This window comes from Podarcis tiliguerta (genome assembly GCF_965153285.1).
Source record: "Podarcis tiliguerta genome assembly, chromosome: 12".
NCBI lineage: Eukaryota > Metazoa > Chordata > Lepidosauria > Squamata > Lacertidae > Podarcis > Podarcis tiliguerta.
The window spans coordinates 27,172,071-27,198,248 of record NC_139545.1 but is presented as its reverse complement, the minus strand read 5'-3'; the positions used below and the strand labels follow the sequence as shown (position 1 = coordinate 27,198,248).

The 26,178-nt window shown below is 43.3% G+C and overlaps 1 protein-coding gene across 5 annotated transcripts in view; it reads left to right on the top strand.

Moving 5' to 3' along the window:
• The window catches only part of HDAC9 (histone deacetylase 9), a 423,892-nt gene that overhangs the window by 381,822 nt on the left and 15,892 nt on the right, over positions 1–26,178 (top strand). For all 5 annotated transcript variants that reach the window (XM_083405349.1, XM_083405344.1, XM_083405343.1 and 2 more), the window contains 3 exons: positions 13,250–13,383; positions 21,140–21,224; positions 25,635–25,788. In XM_083405349.1, coding sequence (XP_083261475.1) covers positions 13,250–13,383; positions 21,140–21,224; positions 25,635–25,788 — 373 coding nt within the window. The remainder of the gene's footprint in view (positions 1–13,249; positions 13,384–21,139; positions 21,225–25,634; positions 25,789–26,178) is intronic.

Genomic DNA, 26,178 nt, shown 5'->3' with positions numbered 1-26,178 from the left:
TAAAGTTGCTCATCTTCATGTTCCTTGGGTCACTCTAGGAGGCCAGGCCAGGCATGCAGGCTCCTTTGGATGCCTTGGCAGAGGAATCTGGGTGTCACTGGCATTGGCCATGGCAGCAGCCCTGTGGGGCCGGCTTCCCAGTTGGCTATTAGACGTATGAGTGGAGCTTGGAGGGAAGAAAGATGGAGAGAACACGTAAAAGTTGCAGGAGGAAGCAAAAGGAAGGAAGGAAGGAAGGAAGGAAGGAAGGAAGGAAGGAAGGGGAGGGAAAAGCAGTGAGCGGAGGGAGGAGGCAGGAAGGGAGATGGATGGATGGATTGAAAGAGGAGGGGAGGTGGAACAGAGCAGACCCAACCCTGATTGCCGCGGAGGAAGTCACTGGTGGAGCATAAAAGGAAGCAAACCTTTTGAGTTTCTGGTCTGTGGCCTCTCCTGGCTTCAGAGGCACCAATACAGCCAATGGGAACCTAGGTATGCCTCCACTCCAAACAAATTATAGCCCCACCCCCCTGCCATGGCTTAAAAGTCAAGAAGTCAGCCATGGACCTCCGACATGTCATTTACCTTTAAGATCATGAGCATGGAGAAATCCTTGATTCAAATGTTAACAATTAACTAGGTGGCCATAGAGAAGCTACTGTCTCTCACCTTCCTAACACTACTCACCTCCAGTCTGCAACACGGGAGTAATATCATTCTGGCCTCAAGCTGGCTGATATAATGTAAATGATGTGATGTAAACATTCCCAAAGTGCTGTATGCTGTCTGACAGCTTTTGCTGCAACATTATACACATTGTGGGGAGTTGAGAGATGTGATGATGATGATGATGATGATGATGATTAAAGTGTGCCTTTCCCCTCCCTCCTCCCCCCCCAATATGCATCCCTAGCATGCCTTAAGAACCCTCTCTCCAAACAACTTTGAGTTATCAGCAATCAGCAGCCATGAGAGCAGACTGGACAAGACATATGTCAATTTGCCCTTTTAATCGGTTAGAGAGAGAGAGATTAAATCAGCTGGGACATGCTTAGAGTACGACTATGATTCCTCCTTGTCTCTTGGAAGAGACACATTGCCTGCTTCTTTTTAGAAACCACATTCCTAGGTTTCCTAGGGTAGTTCCAATAACTCATTTCTTAACAGGAAAATGTTCTGGTTTAGGAAGGATTACTCTGAAAAGTTTTGACAATAAAATTTCAGCAACTTCTAAATTGTCCGTGTTTCCTAAATACCCAGCCACTTGGGGATCTGCCTCTAGTCTTCTGACTGATTGATAACAGGACTCTATCACACTGTCCAATGGAGGGGGGAATTCAATGTGGTAGAACCAGCAATGTCGTCTGTATATCAGCCATAGTTTAGGTGCCTCGGGGGAAATTGTAACAAGTAATCCAGGCATTGAAACAGCTTCTCAGTACCTCTGGCCGGGCTCCAATGGGCTATACAGTGTTGGCAAGAACTTCCAAGTTTCGCTTGACACATCTTTGTAATAGAACGTAGCAGAAAGTTGCTCAAGATGTTTTATTTGGAAATTACAATTAATCAGGAGGCTTTGAGGGGCCAAAACTCAATTTCAACACAAGTTTCCTCTGTTTTGCTGAATTTCATCCATTACCTCTGCAATAAAGAATGACAGGCGGTGCATTTCTGGCTGATTATGGCATGTGTCAGGTGGATCGAGGAGGCAGGAAGCCAAAAGGAAAGTGACTAACTACCCAAGATGTGCAGTAATCCCTTAGAAATGCACTGTGCTTCAGAGTCCCTCTGCTCCGATGAAATGGAATTGATTAAACACAGTGGCCCGCATCCAGAAGGTGCTGAGCACTTTCGACACTCAGTGAAAGGGTAGGTGCTAATCAGTGCCAGGAGATTTAGCCCGATCCCCCGAGGCCATTTACTAACACAAAACTCATTCCTGTTGTACTACTGTGGCTTTTGGAAGGGGTGGATTATTCATACACAGGATCTCAATGAGGTCTACTCATTAGGACCTTTGCCTGGGGTTCAGGGGACTTCAGGGTTCTCTGTTTCATCCAACCACAAATGTTCATTGGGATGCTACAAGTGAAATCAGATTGCCTAAAAAGCACTCTTTCAGCCCAAATGGTCAAATACTGTCATCAATGATATTTGGAAGCTGCTCTGGGAGCCTTTATCAGCTGCAGAATAGGATAAAAAATGGAAGTGGCACTCCTACAGGTACCATACAATGCCCATTCTACATTTGTAAGAAATTGATCGAGGGAACTCCTTGACTATTAACACCAGGCAGGAACCTTCGCCGTACCAATTGCTGGGAAACACAGGTGTGCAGAGTGCTATTGTGCGCATCTCCAGCTTTCAGGTTTCTGATGAAATAGGGTGCTGAACTAGACGGACCATTGGCTTGATCCATCAGGCTCGTATTCTGTTCCAAGCATGCCATCTGTCAGCCATGGTAGAAAGCTGGTACTTGGTCATGGGTGGAAAACCTGTAGCCCTCCTGCTGTTGCTGTGGTCTAAGATTCCTATCTTCTCTGACCATTTGTCTTACTCTCTGGACCTGATGAGTGCTGGAGTGTAACAGCATCCCAATTGTCACAGTTTCCTCACCCCTGCACTAGACTATACTGGTCGTTGCTATGACACAGCCTATCCTTTTATATACAGTCCTAGCGCATTTTAAGTGGGGAGCATTTTCAATAATCGGATTTTAATTTATTATTTTAGTTTCATATTTTTCCCAGTGTAAATTGCTGTTTGACATAATTTTTAGCAGTAGCAATGTGACGGTGCAATGCTTAACATGGTTATCCATGGCTTACTTGAGAGCAAGGCCAAGAGAAAATCTGTGGCATTTATATCTGAGTAAGCGCTGTGGTCTAAACCACAGAGCCTAGGGCTTGCCGATCAGAAGGTTGGCGGTTCAAATCCCGTTGCTTGGTCTCTGCTCCTGCCAACCTAGCAGTCTGAAAGCATGTCAAGTGCAAGTAGATAAATAGGTACCACTCTGGCGGGAAGGTAAACGGCGTTTCCGTGCACTGCTCTGGTTCACCAGAAGCAGCTTAGTCATGCTGGCCACATGACCTGGAAGCTGTCTGTGGACAAATGCCGGCTCCTTTGGCCTATAGAGTGAGATGAGCGTCGCAACCCCAGAGTCATCCACGACCAGACCTAATGGTCAGGGGTCCCTTTACCTTTAAACATGAAAAGGCTGAACGTGGATTCATGTGTTTTCGTGTATCCAAGTGCCAGTGAAAAGACATAAAAAGATCACTATTTGTATGGTTGGAAGCACATGCAAGGAGATCTCAGGTTCAGTCCTTGGCATTTCATGGTAGGAGTAGGAAAGACTCTTGTCTGAACCCTGGAGAGTCAGTGTACAATGCCAGATAAACTAATGGTCCGATCCTATGGTGCTGCTTACTAGAATATGGCTATGCAAATGACAAACAGTAAGTTGGCAAAATACAGCTGAAAAGTTTGAGGTAACCACAGTTTAGAAGATGAGGGCTCTGCTCCACTTTCTATGGACTTGTTAAAATAGGTTATTATTTAGCAATCAAAGATTAATTGTTGAAAACAAATTACTGCAGAACCAACAGCCACATAATGAAATGATCTATTATATAAATCGCGTCTTCCTGCAAAGTGTGTTTTAAAACCGCCGATATTTGTTTAACATACAATTACTGTCTAACACAATCAAAATTAAAAGCCAGTAAGGAACATACCATTTAAATGATTGCTGAGAGCTCTCTCTCTCTTTTTCTTAAAAGCTGTCCATCCTGCCCTCCCCGCTAAAATTAGGAAACACTAGTTACTACCAAAGTTCAAAGGTATACCTTTCATAATGAGGTATTTTAGGATTAGGATTAATGGCTGTGGAATGTGTACATGTGTTTATGTATATATGACGCTAATGGGAACATGTGACACATGGGGCCTTCTTATGGCGCCGATCCTATTGGGGATATTGCATTCATGAAGCAATTGATCCAACCACTATGGAAGGTTGGTAGCAGAGCATGTGTTTTGCATTCAAAATGGCCCAGGTTCAATTGTTGGCATCTTCAGGTAGGGCTAAAAAGACTTCTGTTGGAAATCCTGGTGAGCCACTGTCAGTCATATAAACCAGGGTGTCCCAAACTTGGGCCTCTGGCTGTTTTGGGACTCCTTCTTCTTATTATTAATATTAGCCTGCCCACCTGGCTGGGTTTCCCCAGCCACTCTGGGCAGCTTACAACATATCTAAAAATATAGTAAAAACATCAGGCATTAAAAACCTCCTAATACAGGGCTGCCTTCTGATGTATTCTAAAAGTTGGGTAATTATCTCCTGGACATCTGAAGGGAGGGCGTTCCACAGGGAGGGTGCCACTACTGAGAAGGCCCTTGCTAGCAGGACCAGTGGTCAGGGATGATGGGAACTGCAGTCCAAAAGCAGCTGGAGCTCCAATTTTGTGTAGACAACATTGATGTAAGTCACATCTAAGTACATTTAAAGCATGTGGTGTCTCCCAAAGAACCATGGAAATTGTTGTTTAGCCCTTGAAGAGCTGCAGTTCCCAGCACCCATAACAAATTGCAGCTCCCCAGATTCCTTGGAAGAAGCCATACATTTTAAATGTGTGTTAGATGTGCTTGAAATGTATAGTGTGGATGTGACCCTTAGATTAACTAATGATCTGACTTGGTATAAGGCAGCTTCCTGCCTTCTACTTATTTGTCACCACAGCAAGCCTTAAGTTAATGGTTTTCTTACTTCCAAGAACCCCATACATTGGCCCATTTGGCAAGGAACCACTGAACATCTGCCATGGAAACCCAGTGGGAGAGCCTGTTTCATGATGTAAGATGCACCTTCAGCTCACGTATGGCCTTGACCAGACCTGCTGGGTCTCACCACTGGCCCTCATGAACTAACAGCACTGGTGGCCAAGGTGTCTTTCAGTACACCTGTACTGCTCTTTTTATTGAGGAACCCCTGAGAAGCTTCCAATGGATTCTAGAGTTCCCTGGAGCCCAGTAAGAATGCTACTGCCATAGAAAAATGTGAGGTTGCTGGAAGAGTAGAAGGAGAGTGGTCTCTGAACTTGAAGGCATATGCCCCAGCAACATCGCTGCAGCTAAGCAGGCCTGGGTCTAATGAATGCCTGAATAAGAGCCCGCCTTGGAACCACCTGGATGCCAAATTGAGTTCCACAATGGAACAGAGGCAATATAAAAATGGGCTCAATAAATACTATAGTAATAATAATGATTTATTATTTATACCCTGCCCATCTGGCTGGGTTTCCCCAGCCACTGTGGGTGGCTCCCAACAGAATATTAAAAACAGGGCTGCCTTCAGATGTCTTCTAAAAGTCAGATAGTGTTTATTTCCTTGACATCCTATGGGTGGGCATTCCACAAGGCGGGCGCTACTACCAAGAATGCCCTCTGCCTGGTTCCCTGTAACCTCATTTCTCACAGTGAGGGGACGGCCAGAAGGCCCTCAGAGCTGGACCTCAGTGTCCGAGCTGAACAATGCATATGTCTTACGTTAGAGAGGACAATTCTCTATGTGTGGGGTGATGGCCCTGCATTTGAAAGAGTCCTCTCTTTGAAGAATTGACTGATTCGAGGCCAGTGTAAAGATAAAGAAGGCTAAGAAGGAAGTGGAGAGGTCCACACCAACAGTTAACTCCTGAACAGTAGACTGACCGGCCACATGGGTCACCTGGTCACTCACTGTGTTGGGATAGATTGTATTTCTATTTCAGTAATAGTAATTATTTTAAAAATAACATCCCTCTATATATATTAGCATATGCAACTTTTAATGCAAAACTCTTTTTGGGTGATGCATCTCCTCTCTTTTTTATTTTTTGTTTTTTAGCGATGCTATGCTAGGAGAGAAATACAGCAGCCCTCTAAACTAGCACATTGTTTTCTTTAGTTCTCACTAGCTCCAGCCCGTTGCTGGAAGGGTGAACTATCATTTCATGCTTGTATGGATGTATTTATTTAGGACACAGAGCCTGATGACTCAGGAAGTTATGTAAAAAAAAAAAAGACATGACCCAGTTAATTTTAGATGCTATTGTTGGAAGCATATCAATGAAAATTAATCAAACGGTCATGAAAGAACCGCAAGGATAAAGTGCAGAACATTGGTGGGTGGGAAGACTCTTGGCAGCGGCCACTACAAAGGTTTTAATGAGAGGAAAACACATGCTCAAGCAAATTAGAGAGTAATGGTATGATTAAATGGTAAATAATGGTTAAGTGCATGACTAAAAGACAAGGACAGTGGAGATCCAAAGTTGCAGGAGTGGTGTGTCCTCAGTGTGTTCCTCTGAATAGCTAATTCCTTTCCTAGGAATTCAGCATGGATTTCAAGGAGGATGAGGGGAGTATAGGGGCTGTGCAGGAGGAGGCAGGAGGATCTGGCGTCCATTGGGAATGGTAGGGTGAAAGGCTGGGAGCCAAGCAGTAGGTGGCGCCAGATCCAATGACAGACAGAGCCAACTAATTCCGTCTTCATCCCCACCTTCCTCCCTGCTGAGTTCTACAAGGGCGACACCAAGACAAAGCAGCAGCAGAAAGCTCCTGGACTGGTTATAAGTTAAGAAGGCAGGTAGGTGTGAGCTGGCCAAGGCAGACCACCCCAGTGGGTGGGATAAGCGTTTTAGAGAAATTGCCTATGAAACAAAACAAAACAAAAAATGAGATATTCCAGAAGATGAGAGTAAGGCTCTTTGCACAAGCATGAGGAGGAAGACTTGGTGGCACCCTGTGAGTGTTAGCTTATTGATCAACTTCCTGATGAATTAATGGACTGAAATTATAATTGTTGCCCACGATCTAAAAAAGACGTCAGGTGGTTCCATACACTTAAAGGGGGCTTTGGTCATATATATATACATTGGACAAACAAACAGACGAATAAATGCACGGATCGCAGAACACAAGAATGCCGTCAAAAAAGAAGAAAAAACTTCCTCTCTTTTCCAACACATGAAAGAAACAGGACACGAAATTAATTTTGCAGATTCCAAATTGCTCTTTAACATGGAACATCACCACAAGAGAATAATCATGGAAGCCATCGAGATAGAGAAACACCCTCACAACATGAACAAGCGTGACGACACATCCCGCTTGCCAGACATCTGGAAATTAGCCCTCCCCACAAAATCTGACACCAGATCCAGAGGCACACAGAACGCCATCACCAATCAACCACACCAGACCCAAACCCAGACCCTCTCCACAGATAAATTACAGACACCATCCAGTAGCCAAACCAGGGTGGCACCTCCGGATGCTGCACCCCCCTGCAATCCCTACACAGATCTGGCTGGCACAGGCCACAAAACCACAGCTCGCCCCTATACACGAAGCCAAGCCAGAGCACAACCAAGTGCAGTACAGCCATCTTCTCAGAAAAACTCTTCACAAAGTTCAAGAGTTCAAGACACGAAGGCTTTAGCAACTAATCCACACCTAATGACCCACCTAAGTGGGATTCAGGAAATCACTCAAGAAATCACTCAAGATATCCCTCAAGTAATTAAGGAACAAAAGAAGAAAAGGCACACTAGCCTGGGAACCTCCTCTCTGCCCAGAACATTGGAGGCTATACACCACACCTCCTCAACAGTATTTATAGGAACTCAAACACTGAGATCCTGCTCTGTTCCAGTAACAAGAAGCCGAAAGCACCAGCCTGAAGATGACGAGTGAGACCTCGTCGAAACGTCGCCTAGACACCCCAACTTTTACACGGGAAGACACCCGAGGACACCAAAACCTGCATTCCTGTACCCGTGAAAATCTACGAAAGCATATATATATATATATATATATATATATATATCAGGGATGAGACCAAGCGTAGTGAAAATTAAAGGGCACTCCCCACAAAAAAGCCTTCCTTGCCTCATTTCCCCCTCTAGCTTTCAGGCACAGTGTATGATGTAATTCATTTTCAGAGCTGTACCTAGGGTCCCTTGCACCCTTGGCAAGGAGCTGTATCCTTCCCAAAAAAGAACCACTTTACTGCATTATTATTATTATTATTATTATCAGTGCTTTTTTCTGGGGGGACACAGGGGTACGCATACCTGTAAACATTTTGTGAATCTTTGTACTTTTGTCCATTTACTGTATTTATTTTTCCTGATTTGAACTATAAAATTGTTATTTTCTTGAGGCTCTCAGGCAGGATCCAGTTTCGCCAACCCCTAGGTATGCCTCTGTCCACAGTGAAATCTTTGCTAACCGAATAATGGTCATTATCACCCCAAACTAGTTTTTTCGGAGTCTTCACTTGAGGACTTAGGAAAGTTGCCTTATACTGAGTCAGATCATCGGTCCACGTAGAGCGGTACTGTCTGCACTGACTAGGAATAGATCCCTAGGGCAGACAGTTGGTGTTGGACCATGTCTCCCATCAGCCCTCTCCAGTGCAGCAAATGATCAGGGATGGTGGGACTTGTAGTACAACAGCATCTGGAGGGGAAGTCTTCTCTAGGGTTTCAGACATACCTGTTTCTCCAACCTACCTGCAACTCCAATGATTAAACCTGGGACCTTTCGAATGCAAAGCATGTGCTATGCCACTGAGCTACCACTCATCTCCAGCAGAGGGACTTAGAAGAGTGAATTCATAGGTGTAGTTTACCTGCTCAGCTTCCATTGTTCTGGAGTGGATCATTGAAATGGGTGGGACTGCTCTAACATAGCTGCTGCCTGATACGCAACAATGATTTGGGATGGATTGGGCTGGCAAATATTGGCACCCACCAAACTGGTGGTTCTAAAAGGGGTTTCTATTTAAGGCTCGACTGGAAACCTGATTTTCCAGTTGAAAAAGAATTTCCATTCTAAATGTTTTCCCCAAACTGTAACAGTTCGTAGAAAAGGCCATTTTACTATAAATCTTACAAACCCACCTCCTTTCTAGTACGGTATGCCCAAATGGAAATGGGATTTGTGAAGCCACTTTCACAATTGGCACAAAGTGTCCGTGGTCTCATCTGGAAGGCCAGGGCCAGGATCTGCTCCTGGTTTCTGAGGTTTCGTGTGACTCAGAAGACGTGGGAAGAAAGCAAAATGTCCTCGCTGACCTCTCCCTTGTCCTACCTCCTCCTCTGACAGGAGTTTGGAAGGTTGATTGTCCTGGTTGTGTTTTGAGGAGAACAGCTCGCTTCTCCAAGTTCTTGTGACTATGCTGGTTTTTGCTTTGGGGTTTTTCTTAATCGTTTGGCACAAACCAAAGCCCATCAAAAGGCATGTCTGGGATTTCTATTCTGCTGTTTTGCTCCTCTCGCACTGCAGGGGGATTTCCTTTAGGAAGCTAATGTCTTTTGAAGGTTTTTGGAACATGCAGGATCCAAGCCTGCCTTAAGATTTTCCACAGGCTGCCGTGGGGCTCTTGGGCAAAGTCATTTCCACTCCATGCAGCAAAGTCACCTGGGTGGTTGTGGGGTTTTTTTACCACGTATTATTAGGCCAAAGAAAAGCCCCAATTCCCAATTGTTATTCTGGTAACTTTGAACATTGATAAACGACATTTTTCTTCTTCTACTGGGAGATTGTAAACCAAAAGTGCAGTTGTTTGCATAAGCGTTTTCTGGGGCTTAATCTGAGCTTGGGCTCACTATGCTTATCCCAGATCCTAATAATTCATTTATTTAATTTCTTACATTAATACAACACCTTCGTTACATTACAGAACCCAAGGCAGCGTACCTGTGCTTCCTAACTAGCCAATATACCCAGTCTCAGCAAGACGGCTGCCTCATGTGCTTTCAGACTGTACACTGAAGTGCAATAATTTCAAATGCGCTGAGAAATGTGAAGAAGACGTTGTCTCTGAGCATGGTCAGAGTGTCTTTCCCTTACCACTGAGTATGCTCAGGCCATCCCTTATTATGAGGCTGGCCTTCCCCTTCAGATATGGTAGCTTCAAGAAGACTTGAGTCCTGGCAGCTGTCCTTGCAAAATAAACATCTGGCATTGTCTCCAGAGACATCAACAAATATTCCACACCGATATTTCCTGGAAGCATCAGCAAGTAGATTGCCTTCCATTAACATGAAAGAAAAGAAAAATCAAATTGTTTGCTTACATTCTGTGGTTTGTCCCAGGGAATTCATAATTTGTGGTACCTTTTACAGGGAATATTTTTCACTGGTCTTCCTGGGAATATATTATAATAATTATTTTTTAACCACAGCTGCCAGAGACATAATTCCTCAATGTCTTCTTCCATTGATGTCACCAGTAAAAATTGTGGTAGAGAGTGGGCAGAAATAAGCCCTGAAGCACATTGTAAGTCTCCACGGCACCAAACAGACTCCCCAGGGTAGGTGTGCTGGTCAGTTACAGCAAAGAATACACAAAAGTAGTCTCGTGGCCCCTTAAAAATTTTCACAGATTTATTGTGGCAGAAACTTATCTGGACTAAAATTCACTTCATCAGATAGATCAAGGGTCAGCAATCTTTTTCAGCCGTGTGCCGGTCCACTGTCCCTCAGACCATGTCATGGGCCAGACTATATATTTTGGGGGGGAAATGAACGAATTCCTGTGCCCCACAAATAACCCAGAGATGCATTTTAAATAAAAGGACACATTTTACTAGTCACTTACACGAAAAGCTGAGAGAAGTCCTGATGTACCTATGAGACCAAGTTAGTTGCACAAATCCCACTTGCAGGTTTCCCACAGGCATCTGTTCTGACACTGTGAGAACAGGATGCTAGTTCCACTTCTGAAACATCCAGTTTGGGGAGTGTGGACTAGCTCCTTCTGTCAGGAGCCTCCACCAAAGGGTGAATAAACCTTTCGATTTCAATTTCTCTCAGTTCCTATTTTTCACAGTCTTAAATTCATTTTTCCGCGTGTTCAAAGCAACTTGCGAAAATTCTCAGAAAGATTGCTCAGCGTTTGAGTGTGAATCTCTCGTAAAACACACATTTTTGCATGCAGTTCTAAGATATATATTTTGACATGCATTTTCTCCTGCTATAGTGGATTTTTGAAATAATAATTTTCACAAACATATGCATTTCTTTTCACCCTTCCCCCTAACATATGCATTCTTGTACACATTCTTTGATTGGAAAACTGGTTTGCAAAATTCAGAGATGTGCAAATTTCAAAGGATAATTGCATTTCACTTCATGCACTGGATTGAGAAGTGCAAATAGTAGCTACTCATTAAAATGCAAACAAGATCAAAATTCTCCTCCACCCCCCCCCCATTAGTTTAAGTGAGCACAAAGGTGACAGAGGCCCCCTGCTGGCATAGCCCAACACAGCCAGGCAAATCTGGGCAGAGGAACATCTCCCCATCAAAGTCCAGTATGGCAAATCAGAGTTTGGGTTGCTTTGCCAATCTGGAGCTAGCCCTAAAGCTGCAATCCTGTATCCACATCTCTGTGAGGAAGCCCCAGTGAATGTAGGACTTCTGAGGAGACATGTTTAAGGATGCACTCTTATTGTGCCATCAGCTTTTACAAACAAGAGCCCACCTCATCAGATTCATCTTGAGAGTCTTGTATGGTGGGTCAAAATGAAACTATTTCAGAAGATATTACAAAATCAGCAGGAAACTTTCCCCCCAAGTTTTAGAAAATCACATTACTACAATAAAATGTTTCCGGTCTCATATGTATGATTTAATACAGTTCTGGAATGCAAACAAGATATTAGACTAAGATGAATTTTTCATTCTTAACAGAAGCAGTTAAAAAAGAGAGAATTAAGTTTCTTGCACAGTTAAACAGTCTATGGAAGTAAGTTGCCCATTAGTCATTAATTTCCTGTAATACAACAAAGACAATTCACTGCCCCCTGCACTGCCTTGATATTCTGCATCTGAAGATTGTATGTATAACATACAGATGGAAATAGAGATCCTTAAGGTAAAACACAAAGTGACAATTGGCAAAACATCGAAGTTTACCCACATCCCATTCCTTCCTTGCTTTTTATTATCCTGTCTAAATTTAGTCTTTCGTAGAAGTATCCCCACCCCTCCAGTTTTCTCCACCAAGGAAATAATAATAATTTATAATAATAATTTATTATTTATACCCCGCCCATCTGGCTGAGTTTCCCCAGCCACTCTGGGCAGCTCCCAATCGAGTGTTAAAAACAATACAGCATTATTGAGATTAAATTGCAGAATTAAATATTGCTTTTTAACCTGTGTGTAATTTGAAAGCAGCAAAATGGCCACAGCATGGTATAAGAGCAAACCTGGAAAGATGAATTTTCCAACAACTCGCACCCTAGAGCAAAGATAGGGAAGCTGTGGCCCTCTGTTAGACCCCAACTCCCATCAAGCCCAGCCAATATGGCAAATGATCATGGATGATGGGAGTTGTAATCAACATATGCAGTCAGCATCCGAAGAGCCACAGATTCCCCATCCATATTCTAGAGATCTCTGATAAAGATTGACAAAGGTGGTGTTACAAACACTGAGAATGGATCATTATTAAGTCCCCAATCCTGAAAACACACAAATATTCATCTGTGGGCACAATGGCAGTGGTAGAATTAGAAAGAGGTCATTATGTGGGTTGAGTCAGTGGTGGCACACAACCAGTTTGGGTTTGTGGCCAAATGTCCCTATGATCACTATGTGTTACTGCATAACATACTCTTGTTGTTGTCATTTAGTCGTTTAGTCCCGACTCTTTGTGACCAGAGCACGCCAGGCACTCCTGTCTTCCACTGCCTCCCGCAGTTTGGTCAAACTCATGCTGGTAGCTTTGAGAACACTGTCCAACCATTTCGTCCTCTGCCGTCCCCTTCTCCTTGTGCCCTCAATCTTTCCCAGCCTCAGGGTCTTTTCCAGGGAGTCTTCTCTTCTCATGAGGTGGCCAAAGTATTGGAGCCTCAGCTTCAGGATCTGTCCTTCCAGTGAGCACTCAGGGGTGATTTCCTTCAGAATGGATAGGTTTGATCTTCTTGCCGTCCATGGGACTCTCAAGAGTCTCCTCCAGCACCATAATTCAAAAGCATAAATTCTTTGGCAATCAGCCTTCTTTATGGTCCAGCTCTCACTTCCATACATCACAGCTGGGAAAACCATAGCTTTACCTATACGGACCTTTGTTGGCAAGGTGATGTCTCTGCTTTTTAAGATGCTGTCTAGGTTTGTCATTGCTTTTCTCCCAAGATGCATACTCTAGTTGTACTTAATGTGTGCTTGTTCTCCTGTAACGATTTGCATGGTTGTTGTTGTTTTTCTGCATGCTAGGTTTCGGTCACCTCATCCAACAGTTGTTGACGCTTGCAGGTGGTCGCATGGTACTGGTCTTGGAGGGAGGACATGACCTTACTGCCATCTGTGATGCCTCAGAAGCCTGTCTAAATGCCCTACTCGGAAATGAGGTAATCAATAGGACGAAATGCTGACAAACAATGCATGCTTCCTGTATATTTTGCCGCGCCATGGTGGATTAATAGTATGTGATATCAGGGTGACAGGATGGTGGGGTGGGTTTGTCCTAAATATAGAATGAAAATGTCACCCAGGTATGTTTGGGGACAGAACTTGACATGGTGGCAGCAAAGCCCAGATCTCCAAATGTGGATTGCAATGAGTAGTTTGTAAAACAGTGGCAGTGAACATTTTTCAGCCTGAGAGCCACATTATCATTTTGGAGAACCTTTTGGGGAGACCGTATGCTGGTGGTAGGTGTGGCCAGAGACAAAAGTGGGTGGAGTAAGGGATGTAAATGTTACCTTTGTACAGTAGGCTAGTTTCTACACACGTTCATGCACCACACTCTATCCTTCATCCAGACAAGCAAGAAACATTAGAAGAGTTTGAGGGTGTATTCCAGGCAGGCATAAACACTCAAGCAGGGCCAGTGTTCTGAGGGAGGTCTCCTCTGGGTCAGATAGAGAGACCTGGAGGGCTGCATTTGGCCTGTGGGCCAGAGGTTCTCTAAACCTCTACACTCCAGAGCCAGTGTGGTGTAGTGGTTAAGAGCGATAGACTCGTAATCTGGTGAACTGGGTTCGATTTCCCACTCCTCCACATGCAGCTGCTGGGTGACCTTGGGCTAGTCACACTTCTCTGAAGTCTCTCAGCCCCACTCACCTCACAGAGTGTTTGTTGTGGGGGAGGAAGGGAAAGGAGAATGTTAGCCGCTTTGAGACTCCTTCGGGTAGTGATAAAGCGGGATATCAAATTCAAACTCTTCTTTTTCTTCTCCATTGTAAAGATGTAGGATGGTGTTTTTTTTTCAGGGCGAAATTGTGGCCCCAGAACATGTGAGATCATGGTGGCCACATGGCTGGCAACCTTTGCCCCTATCATCCCCTTTAAAAAAAAGGATCTCTCCACCATTTTCACCAGATAACCATGGAACAGTGAGAATGAAGGATCTTGGAGGGAAACACACATTTAAAACTGCCCTTCTGTAAGCAGAAAGCACCATAATCAATATCCTACAAACCACTTTGAAGTCTTGTGTTCAAATGGAGCAGTGCTAGACTGACTGCTTACACATTACATCATAAAGAGAGGACACAGATTCACATTAAAAATGCATTTATGTGTGTGCGCGCGCATGTGCAAATTTAGAAATCATTACTATAATTGAAACAGAAATGAAATCCATCTTAGCATAGTTGGGAAGGCTGTCACCAGGTGACCTTTTCAGGGGCTAATGGTTGGTGGGTGACATCAAGGACCCCTCTGCTTTCCCTTCTTAATCTTTAAAATGGACACGGACCAGAGATTCCTTCCAAGAGAAGATTGTCCTCTGAGAGCCCTCCCAATGCACACCCTAAGCTAGGTTAATTTTGTTAATAGCTAAAAGCCCAGTATATTAGGAATATGACTGGTCATCCACTAACTTTCATGGCCAGCAGAAAACTATGTTTCAAACAACAACAACAACAACAACAGTGGTTAAATTGAGCCACGCATTATCATAATTAGAAGATGCCGTTCTCTGCAGGTGCTTAACTGGGTAATTAGAACTCATTTCCCAGCAATTCCCTTCTGCAAACAGTGCTAGCAGAGCACTAGCCGTAGTTCAGAAAACACTGGCAAGGCCAACGCTGCCTTCTCAACACGGCACACGCAATTGAGCTTAAATTAGGAAGGTCAGGAAAGGCCTTTTAAAGGCACTCTGCAGTTTGTCAGACGTATTTATTCATGTGCTGAGGATTAGAATTCATAAACATGAATGCAGGGGGCTTTGGAATACTTTTGCTTTGCCTTTGTTGTTCTTGGCTGGGACTCGTCAATGCAGCAGTATGCGGCTCTGTCCATGCTACTATCAGCACACACACACACACACACACACACACACACCCCACATGCACACCCGTGCACACACAAAAATCTACAAAACAAGCAACTGTCAAATGAGCAGGGACCTTCCAGCATTCATGGGGAGCCAGGCAGACATGCAGATGTAATGTCCCAGACTCAGCAGCAAGAAGGGCTTGTTTGAATTAATTTTGTCTCTGGAAGGAAAACATCCTGAATCCCAACAATGTGGAAGAAATGAATAAATGGAGGACCGGGCTGGAGAAGAAGAATTGCTTTCTGCATTGTCGCTTGCAGAAATGTGATCAGTTTAAGAAGATAGCATTGTCTCCCACTTAAGAAAGGGATGAAAATTAGAGAAGGAAGAAATGATTGGGGGAAGGGGGAAAGCGTTGGGACCGAAAGACGGGAGCTCACCCTGCCGCGGGGATTCGAACCACCAACCATGCGATCGGCAAGTCCTAGGCACTGAGGTTTTACCCACAGCACCACCCGCATCCTGAACCCTAAGTAGCTTGACCAAATAACCTTCTTGGGGACAGGAAATTCATATATGCGCTGTCAAGCTAAAGCTAACCCAAAATTTTGTTGCGCAAGGCATGATACATACTCCAGTTGCTCTTCGATGCCACATTTCTGCTCCAGAGCCAGCCCCAAACTTCCTACCAAACTAAGATTAGCAGGCAGCCCCAACATCATCCCAAAATGCTCCCCAGAACTGCAGAAGATGCAGTGATCCACCCCTGTTCCCTTATGAAGATCAGCCATGCTGGGGGGGAAAAACAACAGACCACGTGCCACTTTGGCCTGACGGCTGCCCCCCTTCAATTTTGCTGCCACAGGCGACTGCCTGGATGGTCAAAACCAACCCTGCTTCCCCTTGAATATTATGCCTCAGCTCTAAATACATTTGACTTGGAAGGGAGTCCCATTAATTTCAGTGTATTTGCTTTCCAAGTATGTGTTCTTTGGGCTGCAGCCCAAATTTGGAAAATACACAGAAACCTAACTTGGATCCAAATCACACTTACTTGCATTCCAGGGAAACCAGTGGGACCTACTTCTAAGTGCAAATTTTATTTTTTTTTTAGGTTTCAGTATACCTTTGAGAATCCATGGGCTTCCTCCCAGAGGGATCTATATCAGTTTATAAAGACAAACAATGGGGAAATTAATTAAGAATGTGAGGGTACCCAAAGTCCAGGTTTGTGAGTTGTATCAGTGGACAGGAACCAATGGCTGTTAAAAAGAAGAAGAAGGAAATATTAATCAGAAGCCTCTTTCCCACTTCCCACCATAGGTTGCCTCTTAGGAGGAAAGCCTCTTGAGAGGTGTGAAAAGATTAAGCAATTGGATCCCCCTGAACTCCGAAATAAAAATACTGAAATCCTTAATTCAGGTATCGAAAGGAAGGGGGAGATTAAGCTGCTGCAAAATACACCCACCAAGCCTTCAGTTAGCACTTTTTAGGACACATCCATTATACTGGCATCTGTCAAAACAAAAGGAACGGGTGGTTTCAGCTAATTGGGGGGGGGGGAGTAGGTTGCAAAGGAACAAGTTCTTCCGAGGGCTATACAGCTTTAGACTGCAATTTGAGACCCTGGTTTGGCAGAATGGGGGGGGGGGTTCCTCCACAGCATCTGAATTAGTCAACCGAAATTTATTATTCATACACACAGACACACCTTTTTTTTAAAAAAAGAAAGAAATACAACTGGACTAAAGTGACCTTTCGTTAGGGCAAATGTAATATAAATCTGGAAGGCTGGATGGAATCTGAGTGATTTTTCAAAGGTCAATGCCAGGAATCCTTCCAATGCAGAAGTGCTCTCCCCCAGGCCAGTTTTAAGCTTTAGTAATAGTAATAATAATAATAATAATAATAATAATAATACAATCTCTTATTGTCTCCAGTTGGAGGTCTTTGAAGCCTAAATGCAGTGCTGGTGGAAAGGAGGACATTGGCTGGATAGGGATGCCACATCTGTCCCACCGGCCAATCATTATTATTCCAATTATTATTTATCAGATTTGAATACCATCCTCCGAGGATCACATGGCAGCTTACAATATAAAAACAAAAAAACACATAACATAATAACAAACAAAACAGCAAACACACACACACCCCAACACATTTCCTTACCCCTGTGCTACAGGTTAAAATCAGCTAAAAACTGGTGTGGGCTTTTGGCTGCTTAATATTGGTTTCATGATGGTTTTCTATGGGTGTGTGATGAATTTATGTTGGCAGCATGCTGGTAGAATGGCGTAAATACATACTTCCCCCAAACTTTGCATCTATGTGCATGCAGGTAAAATCATTTTAATCAAATCATTAAGAAGTAAATTTGCCTTAAGGAAGCTAATTTAATTGAAGCAATCCAGCCTGTTTCTAAGAAGAAAATGGGCTTCGGGTGAAACGACGCAGCTGGTGTATATGTGGCTACTCACATGATCAGATCCCAAGTGATGGGAATTGGAAAGAAACCTCTTGAGTCAAGGGAAAACTGGTGCCAGAAAAATGGTATTGGCAGTATTGGATTGATGGACCAATGCCTGCTTACACACAGGAAGCTGCCCTTTACCACTTCAAACCATTGGTCCATCTAGCTATATGGTTCCTCCAATGGCAGGGGCTGTGTACCTCTATGAACCAGTTGCTGTTGCACTCAACTCCTGCTTGTAGGCTTCCCATCGATAACCGGTTGGACAATGTAAGAACAGGACGAATAAATCCAGCAGGGCTGTTCTTATATATTGTATGCACTGATTGACAGCAGCTCATCAGGGTTTCAGACAGGGAATCTTTCTAAATCAAAGATTCTGGGGCTTGAACCAGGTCCCTACCTTCTGTCCTGAAAGCAGAATTTCTATCTCTTCCTTAAGTAGAAGGAAGACGTTTCCCAATAGATTCTATTCTGTATAATGCACCTCCTTCCTTCTCTGTGTCTAACCATGTATCTCACCTCGCCCATTTCCCTTCTGGCCCAAGAATTTTACAACGCCATAATACAGCTTAGCTCACATCTGCTTGTAAAGACATGGCGGTGAAGCGCTGGCAAACCTCACCTGGCTTGCACCGGGATGCCATTTCTTTGAAAGCCCTTTCGCCGTGCATACCGACTTATCTGGAAGCAAGTACAAGAAAGCATGCAACAGGCCAATTGGGCTGGCTTCAAACCCTTTGAAAAAACTATCCCTGGGTGTATCTTTTTCAAGCATATCCATCAAACAGCTTTGTTGCTCCTGCGCTGACCTTAGTCAGTTGTTTATGCAAAATTCTTTTATAAAGATGTATTTCCACTTCTTTTTGCAGTCCCCTCACCCCTTCACTCTTTGGCTCCGGAGCTTATAAAATGCCAAGAAGTGTAGGAGTGAAGGTGACACTGCTATGTCTGTCAGCTGCGGAGTGATTTCTTTTGTTCATTGCTGGGTCTCATGATATTTTCCAGGGACACCCTCTTGTCTACTTAGTTTAATGATTATTTTTATTTTAAAAATGGATCACTGCCATCAGAAATTATTCTTGATGCAGACAGTCTCCCTTTTTTCTTCAAAAGGACATATCTTACTATAATCCGCTGGCTTTTATTTTTTAGTGGTGTTTTCGTAACAATGGCGCATCTATCTGGGTCAAATAGGGTGTGAGATCCTACCTCCGAAGGCTGATGAGGTTTTACTGACATGGAGCAGAAACTGACAAGAGAATAGAGGCCATCTCATGAATGAGCTGTTAACTATTTTGCAGGAGGGACTTTTAAACAGAATCTAGGAGCTCCAGATCTTCTTCCTTATCATAAAGTGGGGTCCTTTCTGCCTTTCTCTACATTCACCCCTTTTCACACCAACGGAGGCATCCAGATTATCATACACAGTACAGGGAAGAGGAAGGTCCAGAACTGATGCTGACACAGACCCCTACGTCAATAATAGTCAATAGAATGAAAGAACAATACCCTATCTCTCTCCCCCCCTCTCCCCCCATATGCAAGATGTCTATGACAAAAGTGTCTCTCACTAAATGTAAAGAAACTGTGAAAAAGACTATGAACTGCAAGTGGAGACAATAGATGTACCTTTCCCTTTTTATCTGTTTGCTTTGTACCAAAAAAATCTTTGATTAAAACCAATTCTTTATTTAATTTCTTAAAAGGTCCCAAAAGCTTCATGCAAACAATTCCTTCATGGTAGCCTTTTTCTTTGAGCTCTATAGACCATTTGCTATTAAGTACTGTTTCTCTCGTGTATGTCCATCATGCCGTGGCAACTTTAGGGTTGCCGTATTTTGAAGAGCAAAAAAAGAGGGCACATTTGCCGACTTCAACTTTTAACTATGGATCTCTATGACGACTCTCATTTTACATGCCCACGAAAAAGAGGACATGTCCTGGAAAAAGAGGGCATATGGCAACCTTAATCCTTGCATGTGTGAATAACCACCATAGGTCTAATGCCATAGATAGAAATTCTCAAACATCATTTCAGAAGTTTGAGGAAGGGATGAAGCTCAGAGGTAGAACCACCTGAATTGGTTCAATCTGCAGTATCTTCTGATAGGGCTAGGAGAGGGTCCTGCCTGAAGCCCCGGAGATCCCCTGCCAGTTACTGCAAACAATACTGATCTAGACAGATAAATGGTTTGACTTGCTATAAGGCAGCCTCCTTTATCCCAAGAAAGCTCAATGGACCCAAACCAACTGTGTGTTTCTATCCATGGCAGCACAAGCTGTGTTTACAGATCCTGCCTCCAAAAGCCAGTCATCGCACCATTCATTTAAGCCAGGACGAGAAATGGGAGGGACTAAATATACATCTTATGGAGTGTATTGGTTCTATAGAAGCGATCAGAACATTTGCACATGCTGTACATGCAGTAAGTAACTCATGTACACCAATAAAATGCTGCATTTGTGCTCCTAAAGCCATAGAAGCCTGTTCTGCGTAACTAGGTTCCAGTGGGATGTCAATGGTCATTATTTAATGAATTAATGGGAATTGCTGTGCGCCACAAAATCACATCTTCGCTTAGGCAAGAATGTGCAAAGGATAGTAAATTGATCTTGGCCCAAGATGTCAGCTGCAAAATAACATACAGAAATGAAGAAAACATCAGGACAAATTTGCGTGTGTGGTCAATTTATGTATACATATAATTTATATACACTTAACTTCATAACCTCTAAGCAGTGTACAATATTTTTTTTGGGGGGGGGGTGTAAAAATCAGTTAAAACTATAAAATCAGACTTCCATTAAAAGGACTGATGGAATTATTTCTTATTCCATTTATTTGAACATTCGAAAAATGTTTGCACATTTTTATGTCTGTGAAAAGATATTTTATAGTAGTTATTTTGAAGTATGGAATTCTCTGTGCATAAAATAAATTTCTGGTGTTTTTCTTTTATGAATTATGGGGAGAAGGGGATAAGAAGAAGAAAAAGAACAATGGCATGCCCCATCAAGTTCTAAGGCAACTTCAACAATGTTTTGTTTCAGCATACAGCTGGACATAGAGACACACTGGAATTTGATTTGTGAGGAGCCTACAAAAAAAATTGCCCAGATAACTAGCATTTTTAAATGACTAATGCACAGCCATGCACCTGCTTGAGAGGCTTCGTGGATTAGTCTTGCAGTCACTGGAAAGGCCCCCTGGAATTCAATTACATGGCTGAAAAACAGAAAGCAAAACTGAGCCCCTGTTCATTTGGTGGGAGGAATCCCCGCAACATGTTAGCTACTTCTTTGGCTGAGATTTTCACAAGGCTTAAGCGTCTTCAGCGAGCCTTACTTCCGTGCAGCTAACTGCAGATTCTTACCGTTTTGCACTTGATTTGTTCCTGTCTTGCAGCTGGAGCCCCTGTCCGAGGACATCCTCCACCGAACCCCAAACTTAAATGCCATGGCTTCTTTGCAAAAGATCACCAAAATTCATAGTAAGTTGCAAGGTTTGTTCATTCTTCTTTTTAAAAAGCTACTAGCTCTTACTAACTGAGCAGTGCTGAGCTACTAGCTCTTACTAACTGAGCAGTGCTGGACGATACATGGACATTCCAAAACATACACGCTTAACTTTCCCACCATGTGCAGATCAATGCACAGGACTTTCCTGACACTGTCTCCCTCTCTCCATCAGCAGACCTCTCATAAGTGTGCAGCTGCACTCATGAGACAGCTGCCCATCATAGCTGTCAACGTTTCCCCTTTTTTAAGGGAAATCTCCTTATTCCGAATAGGATTCCTCGCAAGAAAAGGGAAAAGTTGGAAGCTATGCTGCCCATACCTAAGGGGGCACATAAGGGACCAACTGGACCAGTCTCTAAGAAGATTCAGGAGCTTGATGCTCCCAGAAAACGTAATTGTGATAGTGTATTGCAGGTATTAGGGACGTGGGTGGCGCTCTGGGTTAAACCACAGAGCCTAGGACTTGCCGATCAGAAGGTCGGTGGTTCGAATCCCCGTGACGTGGTGAGCTCCTGTTGCTCGGTCCCTGCTCCTGCCAACCTAGCAGTTCAAAAGCACGTCAAAGTGCAAGTAGATAAATAGGTACCGCTCCGGCGGGAAGGTAAATGGCGTTTCTGTGCGCTGCTCTGGTTTGCCAGAAGCGGCTTAGTCATGCTGGCCACATGACCCGGAAGCTGTACACCGGCTCCCTCGGCCAATAAAGCGAGATGAGCGCCGCAACCCCAGAGTCGGCCACGACTGGACCTAATGGTCAGGGGCCCCTTTACCTTTACTATTGCAGGTATTAATATTGTCAGCATGAAGCAGTTGGATGCATAAAAGCTGAATCCTTTTGGAAGAAACATTGTCCAGCCTGGTTTGCACCCATCTCTCCCCCCCCCCCCGATTCTGCACCCGGGGCCATCACCTCCCCCCCCCCCCGGTCCTCCCCTGTCACTCCACCGTCTTTTCTCTCCAAGTCTCTTTAACACAGGGGTCCCCCTGTAGTGTTTCGGCCTCTTTGAATTACTTTCCTGTCCCCCTCCACTTCCGTTGTCTAGTTCTGCCCCTCCTCCCTCTAGAGAACCATGAACATTTTCACCTTCATCCCTTGAGAATGACCCATCCCAAACCGGATGCTCCTCAGCTCCTGTATGTTTTCCGCTGGGTATCAGCTGAAAAGCTACTCTCTTCTTTTTTTATTGTGAGTGCCAGCAGTCTGACCCCACTCTGGTTCAATTTTGGCACCCAGTTCAGTTTGCAATTAATCAGCTGTTCAACTCTGTTGGGTTTGGAGTGCGGGGTGGGGGTCACAATCAAAAAGAAGAGAGTCAAAAGTTGGTTTTGCTTTATTTTATTCATTCCCTTGCAAAAACTCCAGTGGTGAACATGGGTTCATTTCTTTTATGACAGAGCAGGGTATTATTCCCATGCCAACAGATCTGGTTTTCTTGCACATCTGTTTTTCTAGCAAAGAACTGCCCCCACCCTGAAACCCATAAATAATGGAGTTTGAATTGCTTGTTCATTGCAAACTAAGGGCTGCGTGAATGTTCTGTGGGAACATTGTGGAATGCCCATATAACCTTTTTATTAATTTTTTTTTTTTGTTTTAATGAATAGAGATTATAGTCTCTAAATGCACCATTAATAGAGAATGTTTCTGTCTTGCTTTTTTTTAATAGAATTTGCCAGACCCAGTGATTGTTCGGTGCTTTATATACATCATTTTTAAAGTGATGGATTTTACACTATTGGAGAAAAGCCAAGTTTCTATCACTTGGATCTTTTTTATTTTAAGATACATACTATGCTGCAGTTTTAATCCCCTTAAATATTTCTGTTTTGTAAGGATCCTGCTAGCAACTCAAATGGTCATGAGGCTTTATGTCCAAGAAACCACCTTCCTATCATGTTACTGGTTGATTAAACAGATTGCCCTTTTCCTGATGCTTGGCTTCCATTGATGTCCCCTCTTCTGTTTGTGAATGAAGGAGATACAATCTCCTGAAAGGATTCAAGCTTTGCTACATCATAAATAAGAGAATTCCATCCAGTTCAGCTCTAAACCCTCATACTACCTGTTGAACCCCTTCAACCCTGTATCTCAGGGTTACAGCACATCTTTTGCATGCAAAAGGTCTCAAGTTCAATCCTTGGGCTCGGATGAAGCCCTGGAAAGCTGATGCCAGTCAGACAGTAACGAGCTTCATAGACCAATGGTGCAACTCAGTATTGGGAAAGGACTGTAACTCAGTGGTAGAGCATATGTCTTGCATGCAGAAAGTCCCAGGTACAATCTCTGATGTCTCCAGGTAGTCTGGGAAAAGCTTCTGCCTGACAACCTGGAGAGCTGCTGCCAATCAGTGTAGACAGTACTGAGTCAGATAGACAAACATTTACAATTGAAGTATAATCAAATCATCTGGTTGCTATTGAAACCCTAGCATAGATCTTCTATTTTATTATGACAAGCTTACGTCAAGGTCTCCTGGATAGGATGCTATAATTTTCCAGGACTATCAGAGATTTGGTATCTCTGGATTATTCTTGGTATGGCAAACTGCTTGATAGAGCTACCCAGCTCAGCATCTGAAGGCTCACACCAAGGCCTAAGGTGTCTTTACCACATCAGTTTTATGAGACACATATAGTCGTACCTCGGAAGTCGAATGGAATCTATTCTGGAAGTCCGTTCGACTTCCAAAATGTTCGGAAACCAAGGCACGGCTTCCAATTGGCTGCAGGAAGCTCCTGCAGCCAATCGAAAGCCACGTTGGATTTTGGGGTACCAAAGAACGTTCGCAAACTGGAGCTTCCAGGTTTGTGGTGTTCAGGAGCCAAATTGTTCAAGGCACAAGGCATTCGTCAACCAAGGTCCAATTGTATTGGATTTGAATACATGCCTGATACTTAGCATGTCAGGGGGATTAAAAAACCAACCAGCCAACAACATTGAGCTCACCCTGTCATAGGAAACCCCCAACTCTGCCACATGAGATTGTATTCATAAATATAAAAGCCAAGCTTGACAATTTATTCGTCCAAATTTGAATTCTTAAACTATAGGAAATATTTGTGCCCATTTTCAATGTGCTCCTTTCTCCTCTTGTTGCTGTAGGCTGGCTTCCTGAGCTTTGAAAAGGTACCAATTTTTCAAAGAAGTTAATGGGTTTTAGGAGTTCCTCCAAGGAAGATGTTCTCCAACCTGAGGCCATCTGTTAGTTTCTGGGTATATACACAGAACTGATCTGGGCTCCAGCTACTGCAGTGTGTTTGCTCACCCTGGAATAAATAGGCTGCAGCACCTATTTTCTGAAACTCACTGCCTATTAATAGTAACCAGGAGCCTTCATTGTGCCCTTTTTGACACCTACTTAAACTGTTTTTGTTTAAGGAAGCCAATCTAAGCACTTATTATGTGCATTTCCTCTTCTAAACCATTGGCATTATCTAAATTTTGGTAACTTTCGACATGGCTACTTTTTAAAAGCCTGCTTTTATTGCTATTTTTAATGGATATTTTATACCATTTTATGTAAGCTGCTTGGAGATATCCATTAAATGTTATATACATCTTGCTGAATAAAAATAAATAAGTATGTGCCATGGATAATGTACCATTTATGAGCGATTGTTCTTCATTCGCCTGGATAATTTGCTTCAGAGACTTTTTGATGTTGCAATAAGCAGGAGGTTTGAAAACTCAGGGTTGGTTTTTGAGTTGGTTTGCTTTTTAATTCCACACATTATATAATGTACCAATATTCCCTTGTTGGCCTTATTCTAAGCTACCCTATAATATATCGCAGTGCTCCCATAGCAGCCAGTACATATATTAACATTTTAAATAAATTATTGTTCTAGTGCACGCCCTGAGGTTAGAGGCAAAAGAACATCCAGGACTAACAAACCTGATTGTTCTGGCAACACAGATGCGTAGTGCCTTCTGGCATACCAAACTTCTGTTCTAGTTGCTGTCGTCTCTGATTTTTTTCTCCCACTGCCTGCCGTTTATGGTTGCATTAAATGTACCTGCCATTTCACAAATCTCCGATTTTGCAAATGCCGAAATGCTCACACTGTTAGAAGTAGCCCACCAACGGCTCCAGCTTCCCAGATACTAAGAGTTCATTAAACTGTGTGCTGTTCTTTCACTTTATTGCTTTCTTAGGAAGGGCTGTGACACAGACCTTGGAAAAGAGAGCACTTTCCAACTTGGCACTGTGGGATCCAGAATCATAACTTCATCACAGCCGTTTGAAATTCCCTGTTGCAACCACTCCACACACTTATAAGCACTCTGCGTTGGACCTAAGCAATTACTAGGGTTATACCACCATGCTAGCTAAATTTCCCATAAATTATGGGACTGCAGAGTTATTATGGTGTATTTTCTTTAGGCAAGTACTGGAAGTCTGTGGAGCCTTACGTTGTGCCAGTTAGTTGTAAGCTGGCTGAGACTCAGAAACAAGAAACAGAGGAGACAGAGGCAGTCTCAGCTATGGCCTTACTCTCGGTGGATGTGGACCAGCCTTTTTCACATGAACATGCCAGGTACGTGCAAAATCTTAGAACGGCAAGTGACAAGTGTTTGCGTACTTCTGTTGTGTGACTGAAGGAACGTGTTTTAAGTCTTTTTTTTTTTTATAATCCAGAGTCTTTTTGCATGCTTTAACTTCATGTTGTTTTCCTTGACAATGTTGGAACAACCAGAAACAGAGAAGCATTCTATAGTTGCCTTGGATTGTTTGGTTTTCGGGAAACTGGGCTGCTCTAGATGTCATTTTTTATTGTGCATTTATTATTATTATTATTATTATTATTAGTGTTTATATACCGCCCTATACCCAGAGGTCTCAGGGCAGTTCACAGAAAAGATCACAACATATATAATCAGAATAAAAACAACAACCCAATAACACCTGCCCACCCCTGAAAAGAGCC